The sequence below is a fragment of the Austrofundulus limnaeus genome, unplaced genomic scaffold (assembly GCF_001266775.1).
Source record: "Austrofundulus limnaeus strain Quisiro unplaced genomic scaffold, Austrofundulus_limnaeus-1.0 Scaffold549, whole genome shotgun sequence".
In the NCBI taxonomy this organism is placed as follows: domain Eukaryota; kingdom Metazoa; phylum Chordata; class Actinopteri; order Cyprinodontiformes; family Rivulidae; genus Austrofundulus; species Austrofundulus limnaeus.
The window spans coordinates 109,781-119,118 of NW_013952951.1; the positions used below are offsets into that span (position 1 = coordinate 109,781).

Consider the following 9,338-nt stretch of genomic DNA (forward strand, 5'->3'; position numbering starts at 1 on the left):
ATACGTTAGAAGATAGATACCCCTGAATGATACGTTAGAAGACAGATGCCCCTGAATGATACGTTAGAAGACAGATGCCCCTGAATGATACGTTAGAAGATAGATGCCCCTGAATGATACGTTAGAAGATAGATGCCCCTGAATGCCTCCGTAGGGGGGTGTTTGGAGCATGTCCGACAGGGAGGAGACCCTGGGGAAGATTCAGGACACGCTGCAGAGACTATTGTCTTTCATCTGGCCTGGGAACGCCTTGGAGTCCTCCCAGAAGAGCTGGAAGAGCTGGCAGTGGAAATAAATATCTGGGCCTCCCTGCTCAAGCTGCTGCTCTGTGACCCGACTTCAGAATAAACAGAAGATTGACAGACGGACATTACGTAATACCAATCAGTAAAACATTTTTTATCTAAAGATAAAAAACAGCAGATTTTTTTGAATCTTCAGTGTAATCCTGCAACAGTGGAAAGTAATGAAAAGTCCTTAAAGTAAAGTAAAGTAAAGGAAAAAATGTCCAGCAGAACTAGAACCGAAAACAAGATTAGTAGCCATCTGCCTCCTTCAGCTGGGGGTAGAGTGGATAAGAAAGAGACCGAAGGGTTGGTYCAGGTGTAGTTTCAATGGGAAGAAAACCAATAGGATGCTTTATAACTGTTTGAAAAATGATTATTTATGCGTTCATGAATAACCTTTTATAAAAGCTTTAATAAATCCTTTATAAAGGAAGTGGTACCACTAACGCATCTGTGTCTGTGCTAAAATAAATGTTATGTGGAACTGAGAGCCTCTTTTCTACTTTGGAATAATCCAATTTCTGATGTCAAACATTCAGTATGTCCTTATGTGGGACTGTCACAGTGTCCTGTCCTCGCTCGGGGATTTGTTGCCCTGAGCATTGCCTGGAAGGAGTGCAGGCCTGCCAGCAATAACACCATAGGTTTGGTACTTTTCTTTCAATATTCTCTCACTCTTGTGTTCCCAGGGGGAGGCAATGTGCGGATTGAGAGCGTGAAGCTGGATTTCAAAGATAAGGCCATCCCCAAGGTCGGCTCCCTGGATAATGCCAGCCACACTCCTGGAGGAGGGAATGTCATGGTAAAAAAAAATAAAAAATAAAATATTTCCTAACTCTTCAATGTCCCTGCTAATTTCTTTCTTCTTGTTTCTGCTTCTTAGATTGAGAGCCATAAGCTGAGTTTCCGTGAAACGGCCAAAGCTCGCGTGGACCACGGGGCTGAAATTATCATCACCCACTCCCCTGGGATGGAGACGGGGGGCACCTCTCCTCACCTGTCCTCCTCTGGAAGCATCAACATGACGGAGTCGCCTCACCTGTCCACCCTGGCGCAGGATGTCACCGCCGCCCTKGCCAAGCAGGGCTTATGAGCGCCGGCGGACGCACACAAAAATTCCCCACGGTCGCTCCTKTTTTTTCCCGATCTTTGTCGCTCGCTCTGAAGCATCCGGTAGATTTTTTMTTTTCTTTTTCGTGAAAACCTACCCCGCACAAGTTCTGGACTGTGTCGTTCATCCAGCCCTTCAAAAAAACTGAACTCTGCAAAAAAAAATAAAAAATCACTTCCTCTTTTTGGGGAAAAAAAGGGAACCCCTCTTCATTYCTTCACTCAAATATGGACACTTTCTGTTGTATAGCTGATAGTCTCGCGTGGCTGTGATTGTCTAAGAAAGCGGTTACATGATTGTAAAATGATTCGTTTTTTTTTGTCTGTGGAAAGCATCGCCAGTCCACTTGAACTGATTTCATTATGTCCATTCATGGTACTGAATGCAAAATACTAGCTAATTAACGCTTGTCTTAAAATATACAACCGTACGAGAGACTTAAATTCGGGGGAAAAAAACGAATGACTGACAAATGGGCATGTTCTGCTAAAATGTGGCATTTTAAGTCAAATATGTTGGATTTTAATGTTAAAAACTGTTTTTTTTTTATATATATATACATGTTAATGTAGTGTTACAGTTTTGTACCTTTTCCTGTGGCTGCTTTGGCTTATTAGCATTTATAATAACCACTGCAGTTAGATAAAATGTTGAGCGCTAAACGGCTAGCTTTCCAATAGAGTTTCCTGTCTTTTTTATTTTCTTTTTTTCTATTTACTTCCTGCAAACAAACAAACCATTTTGTTTTGTCTTTAGCGCTGTAGCTTCAAGCTTAAGGTTACACAATGCTGTTATGCTGGCATGGCGAATAAAGGATTAAATTAGATCTATTTGCAGCCATCTTAAAACTTTAGCGTGAGTGGCCAAGATGCTATTTGTTGTCGACTCTTTAAAGGGAGGCTGTCGAAAGCCTTGCAACCCTTTTTTTGTATTGTTTTGCGAAGACTGGACTGTACATTGTATCTGAATAAGGGCCTAAAAGTTTGTTTGAGATAAGTGTGAAGCTTTATATGAAAACATTCCTGTTTAAAAAGAAAAGCTGTGTTGTGATTGACCAAGTGTGATCGTTTTGATCGTTTCCGGAAAACAAAAGTGAGGACGAATGGAAGTTATCACCTGCTGATAAAATTCATTAAAAAAAAAAGAAAAATAAAAGGAAATAATTTCTGCTCACCGTCGTGAAACCCCCCTTTGACCCTCTTTTTTTCCCCCACTTTTCCTCCTTGTCAGAAACCTCAACGATGTTTCTCTGTGCTTCTTTTACGGTCCCCGCTCCCACCCTCGACCCTCTATGCCTGTGTAAGTGTATTTAAAAAATAAATAAAAATAAAATAAATGTAGATATGTGTGCGCTATTTCCAGTGTTTGAGATGTACTGATTACAAATGCTCCGTAAGGGTGATGACAGAAAAAAAATAAAGAAATAAAAACTGGTTCATTCTAGTCTTTTTATTATTWTTATTAATAGACAGTTATGATCTGGTTGTCTTTTACNATATATATAGGACTTTGTCCTATTCACTTAAAGAAAATAAAAACACTTTAAAATGATTTTCTTCTTATAAGTGTAAAAAATCAAATCAAAGACAAAGAAAAAACAATAGAAAAGTTTTTTTTCACCAGGGTGACCTCTACTTTTTTTTACACATAAAAAAAAGTCAAATATAGAAAATGTTCTGTTAACACAACCTCTGTTTGCCAGATATGCATAAAGCTGTGTATGTTGTGGGAATGTCATCGCTGAGAAATCTCTTCAATGTCACAGGAAAGATGGTAACAACACCTGCTCAGTGGCAGACTGGGGAGGTGGTTTCTATTTAAAAACAAGAATCAGACAGACAATGAACAACTCAAGGACTACACTTCTCAGCTTCACTGGGAAATTTTACTTCAGGCTGTTGGAAGATAGGTTCTGACCAATTACGTATCTAACCTTGGGTACTGGAAGTACAGTGTGGCTTTCATCTTGGTCATGAAAGACTGAACCAGATATTTGTCCTTATGGGTTTACTAAGGGGGTCATGTGAGGTGAACTCCTTAGTTTATTTGTAATTTGTAAATCTAAGCCCCCTCTATATGGGCCTACCTGTAGATTATTTCCTTAGTTCATCCTTGGCCAAATGTGTCTCCATTTCAGGTTTCAACCATGTTTTCGTAACCATCTCCGAGGTGCTTCCAAGTAGGTAGAACTGAGTACTACACTCATGATTTTGACCTCAGACTTCTGCCCATAGATTGATTAAACCAAGGCAGAACTTGCAAACTCCTCCAGCAAACTCGTCGAGGTGAGAGGTGGTGATGAGCACATACAGCTTGAGCTAGATGGAGCAGTCTGAAATGAACAGATATCTCAGGAGGTTTCAGAAAAATTGGCCACCCATATGGTTACACATGCACATAAACAGTGCTGCAAAACAGACAAGCCTTGTGCTGATGATCTGCTCACAATCACACCCACAGAATGAGGGATGCACTCACATGGAGAGACACACACCTGAGCAGAACCAAACAGCATGAACCAAATAGAGTTCAGCTTGACAATGGAGACAGGGCTCTAGAGACTTATGGCAGGCAGTGTTCCCCAAAGCATTATTTTTTAAACTAAAATCTACTTTTGAAATTGCCAGTTTGAGGAGATCTACATATACAGTACACTCCTGATCAAAATCTTGAGACCAATAGAAAAAGTGCAAGAATTCGCATTTTCCAGTATTGGATCTTAAGAAGGTTCTAAGTCGAGCTTCACAATGTTAAAAGAAGAAATCAGAGCAAGAGACAAGAACTTTTGAGCAGGGAATTTTCTGAAAACTGCACTCATACATGATTTTTTCAGCTGATCAAAAGTTTAAGACCACAGCTCAAAAAACGCCGAAAACCCCCCAAAACAGAAATCAAAGTGTCAGAAAAAGGACTCAGTAATGAGTAGCTCCACCATTCTTGTTGATGACTTCAAACAATCATTTAGGCATGCTCGATGCCAGTGTTTCCAGGAGGCTAGTGGAACGTTGCTCCAAGTGTTGAAGATGGCTTCACGAAGGGCATCCACTGTCTGGAACTGATGTCCATTTTTGTAAACTTCCCTTGCCATCCATCTCCAAATGTTCTCAGTTGGGTTTAGATCCGGGGAACATGCAGGATGGTCCAAAAGAGTGATGTTATTCTCTTGGAAGAACTCCTTTGTCAGGCGGGCATTGTGAACTGCAGCATAACCCAATCATTACCACACAGACGAGGGCCCTCAGTCATGAGGGATGCCCGCTGCAACATCTCCACATAGCCAGCTGCWGTTTGACGCCCCTGCACAACCTGAAGCTCCATTGTTCCATTGAAGGAAAACACCCCAAATCATGATGGAGCCCCCACCACTGTGCCGTGTAGAAAACATCTCAGGTGGGATCTCCTTGTCRTGCCAGTAACGTTGGAAGCCATCAGGACCATCAAGGTTAAAATTTTTCTCATCAGAGAAGACAACTTTCTTCCACCTTTCARTGTMCCRTGTTTGGTGCACCCTTGCAAAGTCCAAACGGGCAATTTTGTGGCGTTGAAGAAGACGTGGCTTTTGAAGACGTTTTTTATTTCTGAAGCCCTTCTCTCACAGATGCCGTCTGATGGTTATTGGGCTGCAGTCAGCACCAGTAATGGCCTTAATTTGGGTAGAGGATCGTCCCGTGTCTTRACGGACAGCCAATCGGATCCTGCTGCTCAGAGCTGGTGAAATTTTTTTGGGTCTACCACTTGACTTTTTTGTTCCATAACCCTCAGAATCATTTAAAAAATGCAAAATGACTGTCTTACTGTGTCCAACTTCAGCAGCGATGGCACGTTGTGAGAGGACTTGCTTATGCAGCTCAACAATCCAACCACATTCAAAGTCAGTGAGATTTTTTACTTTTGCCATCAGGAGGTCTTGACAGTGTAAAGACTTGACAGAAAATGACATGGAATCCAGATTTTTGCACAGCTTTTGGCTTTTAAAGACTATGGTCTTAAACATGATTTTTTTCAGCTGATCAAAAGTTTGAGTGTAAATGCAGTTTTCAGAAAATTCCCTGGTCAAAAGTTCTTGTCTCTTGCACTGATTTCTTCTTTTGACATTGTGAAGCTCTACTTAGAACCTTCTTAAGATCCAATAGTGAAAAATGCAAATTCTTGCACTTATTTGACTGGTCTTAAGATTTTGATCAGGAGTGTATGTCTGTGTCTGTCGTGGGTCATATTAGGGTCATAATATAACAATTGCAACATTGTGTAGACATCGGGGGCAGTGCCACTGGATTGGCAGACTAAGGTGGTGTGTCCCATCTTCTAAAAAGGTGACCAGTGTGTGTGCTCCAATTACAGGGGCATCACTCTCTAGCCTCCCCAGTAAGGTCTTTTTGCGGGTACTGGATAAAAGAGTTCAATCATTTTGTAACTGATTAACTGACTGTTATATGCAGTATTTTGTTTTACACTTTCTGATCATTGCAAGTAAGGTTAAAACAGGCAAAAAGTTGGTGTGTGTCTTATCATGTGTTCTTTTTATCAGGTTTTAAGCAGGCAAAAAACCCAGCATGCAGGCAGCTTCAAAAATTGAAAACAAGGCTTTCACATAAATCAAAAGGCTGGCAGTGCAGCACAAAAACTCACTCGAAGTCACAGGAAACACGGAAGCAGGACACAGTCAGGGGAGGTTGAACAATGATCCAACAAAGACAGAAGACAAGGCTCAGAATATAAAGCAAACAAATTAAGGGACAATGGGAAACACCTGGGGAAACAAGAGGAGACAGATGAGCAAGGGCGGGGCTGCAGGGCAGAGAAACACAGGGAAACAGAAAAACACTAGAAAATGAAGACAAAAACACAGATCATGACACTTTTAGCCTAAACAAAAATGAGTTACGTTCTATGTCTGATGTAAAAGGTAACACCTCCAGGGGTGTAACCAGGAAGAGATGTACATTATAAGGTCAATTCATTATTATAGTAGAAAGAAGTTGTTAGTGTTTTGCAGAGTCTCTGCTCAGAGCAGGGCTGCTGTGTTTAGTTTTGGTTTTAGCTCAAAGCCTTACGCTGAGGCCTGCTGAGTGCTGTACTGTGAACCTGATTGGAGTCAGAAGATTGACAATAAAGTTTTTAAGAAGAAATCCACTTGGATTCCTGCATTTATTCAGACATGCCATTTTGAACAATTCTTTATTTCTACAGAACCTCAGATTCTGGAGGAACAATGTGGGTTCCATCCTGGCCGTGGAACACTGGACCAACTCTTTACCCTTACCAGGGTCCTCGAGGAGTCATGGGAGTTTCCTAATTCAGTCTACATGTGTTTTGTTGACGTGGAAAAGGCATTCATCCGTGTACCTTGAGGTACACTGTGGGGGGAGCTACAGGAGTATGAGATTGTGGGTCCAATGTTACGGGCCATTCGGTCCCTATACAAGCGATGCAAGAGTTTGGTTTGCATTGCCAATAGTAAGTCGGACCCCTTCTGAGTGGGAGCTGGACTCTGCCAGGGCTGCCCTAATACGTTAATTGGTAAAAAAGAAAATTTTTTACCCATAAAAAGAAATGTTAAAATTCAAAATTCTTTCATTTTTTCTTTTTAGAATTGCTGTTGTCCTTAACAGCAAAGGGTTTCCTGGATACGGGATAGGGGATTCCTCTCCTTGGGCTGCTACCTTATCGTGGTGGAGGGGTTTGAGTGTCCCAATGATCCTAGGGGCTATGTTGTCAGGGGCTCCACGCCCCCAGTAGGGTCACCCAAGGCAAGCATGTCCTAGGTGAAGGATCAGACAAAGTGCAGCCCAAATACCCCTATGATGAGTACCATAAATGGAGTCAGTGTTCCCTCGCCCCTGGGGCCCCGCTCTGGAGCCAGGCCTGGAGGTGGGGCACGTTGGCGAGTGTCTGGTGGCCGGGCTTTCGCCCATGGAGTCCAGTTGGGCACAGCCGGAAGAGGAGATGTGGGTCCCCATTCCTATGGGCTCACCAGCTATGGGAAGGGACATAGGGGTCGGGTGCATTGTGTGTTAGGCAGTGGTCAAAGGTGTGGACCTTGGCGGTCCGATCCTCGGCTACAGAAGCTGGCTCTAGGGAAGTGGAATGTCACTTATTTGGTGGGAAAGGAGCCTGAGCTGGTGTGTGAGGTTGAGAGGTTCCAACTAGATATAGTTGGACTCACCTTGACGCACCGCTCTGGAACCAGTCACCTCGAGAGGGGTTGGACACTCTTCTACTCTGGAGCTGCCCATGCTGAGAGGTGTCAAGCAGGAGTGGGCATACTTATTGCCCCCCCATCTCGGTGCCTGTACATTGGGGTTCACCCGGTGAACGAGAGGGTAGCCTCCTTCCGCCTGCGGGTGGGGGGATGGGTCCTGTTTATTGTTTGTGCCTATGCGCCTAACAGCAGTTCAAATTACCCACCCTTTCTGGAGTCCTTGGAGGGGGTGCAGGAGAGCGCTCCTAACGTGGACTCCCTCGTTCTGCTGGGGGATTTCAATGCTCATGAGGGTAATGACCGTGAGACCTGGAGAGGTATGGTTGGGAGGAACGGCCCCCCCGATCTGAACCAGCGGTGTTTTGTTATTGGAATTCTGTGCTCGTCATGGATTGTCCAAAACAAACACCATGTTCAAGCATAAGGGTGTCCATATGTGCTCTTGGCACCAGAACACCCTAGGCCGCAGTGCGATGATTGACTTCTTAGTCATTTCATCTGATCTGCGGCCGCATGTTTTGGACACTCAGGTGAAGAGAGGGGCGAAGTTGTCAACTGACCACTACCTGGTGGTGAGTTGGCTCTGGTGGTGGGGGAGGATGCCGGTCAGACCTGGCAGACCCAAACATATTGTGAGGGTCTGATGGGAACGTCTGTCAGAGTCTCCCGTCAGACGGAGCTTCAACTCACACCTCCAGGGAAACTTCGAACACATTCTGGGGGAGGTGGGGGACATTGAGTCCGAGTGGGCTATGTTCCATGCCTCCATTGTCGAGGCGGCTTACCTGAGCTGTGGCCATAAGGTTGTCGGTGCCTGTCGTGGCGGCAACCCTCAAACCCACTGGTGGAGACCAGCGGTGAGGGATGCTGTCAGGCTGAAGAATGAGTCCTATCGGGTGTTTTTGGCCTGTGGGACTCCGGAAGCAGTCGATAGGTATCGGCAGTCCAAGCGGATTGTGGCTCGGGTGGTCGCTGAGGCAAAAACCTGGGCGTGGGTGGAGTTCGGAGAGGCCATGGAAAACGACTTCCGTACGGCTTGGAGGAGATTCTGGTCCGCCATCCGGCATCTTGGGGGGGGAAGCGGTTTGCCACCAACACTACTTATGGTGGGGATGGTGCATTACTGACCTCAACTTGGGACATTGTGGGTCGGTGGGCGGAATACTTCGAGGACCTCCTCAATCCTACCAACACGTCTTCCCATGAGGAAGCAGAGCCTGGGGACCCTGGGTCAGACTCTCCAATCTCTGGTGCCGAGGTCACCGAGATGGTTAAAAAGCTCCTTGGTGGCAGTGCGCCGGGGTGAATGAGATTCGTCCGGAGTTCCTTAGGGCTCAGGATGTTGTGGGGTTGCATTGGTTGACGCGACTCTACAATATTGCGTGGAAATCAGGGGCAGTTCCCCTGGATTACCAGACCGGGGTGGTAGTCCCCTATTTAAAAAGGGGGACCGCAGAGTGTTTTCCAACTATAGGGGAATCATAATTCTGAGCCTCCCTGGTAAGGTCTATTCGGGGGTTCCGGAGAGGAGAGTCCATCGGATAGTCAAATCTCGGATTCAGGAAGAGCAATGTGGTTTTTGTCCTGGTCGTGGAACAGCGGACCAGCTCTAGACCCTTAGCAGGGTCTTGGAGGGTGCATGGGAGTTTGCCCAACCAGTCTACATGTGTTTTGTGGACTTGGTGTTATAGCTGTGAGGCAGGGTGAACCCAATTGCAGGCAGGCAGGCAGGCTAGAA

General features: G+C 44.9%; 1 protein-coding gene across 13 annotated transcripts in view; it reads left to right on the forward strand.

The window, feature by feature from the left end:
- Positions 1-2,834, forward strand: part of LOC106530705 (microtubule-associated protein 2) — a 91,457-nt gene extending 88,623 nt beyond the window's left edge. For all 13 annotated transcript variants that reach the window (XM_014026390.1, XM_014026395.1, XM_014026394.1 and 10 more), the window contains 2 exons: positions 977-1,089; positions 1,171-2,834. In XM_014026390.1, the coding sequence (XP_013881844.1) occupies positions 977-1,089; positions 1,171-1,380 (323 nt within the window). In that variant the 3' untranslated portion in view covers positions 1,381-2,834. The remainder of the gene's footprint in view (positions 1-976; positions 1,090-1,170) is intronic.
- The last annotated feature ends 6,504 nt before the right edge of the window (positions 2,835-9,338 follow it).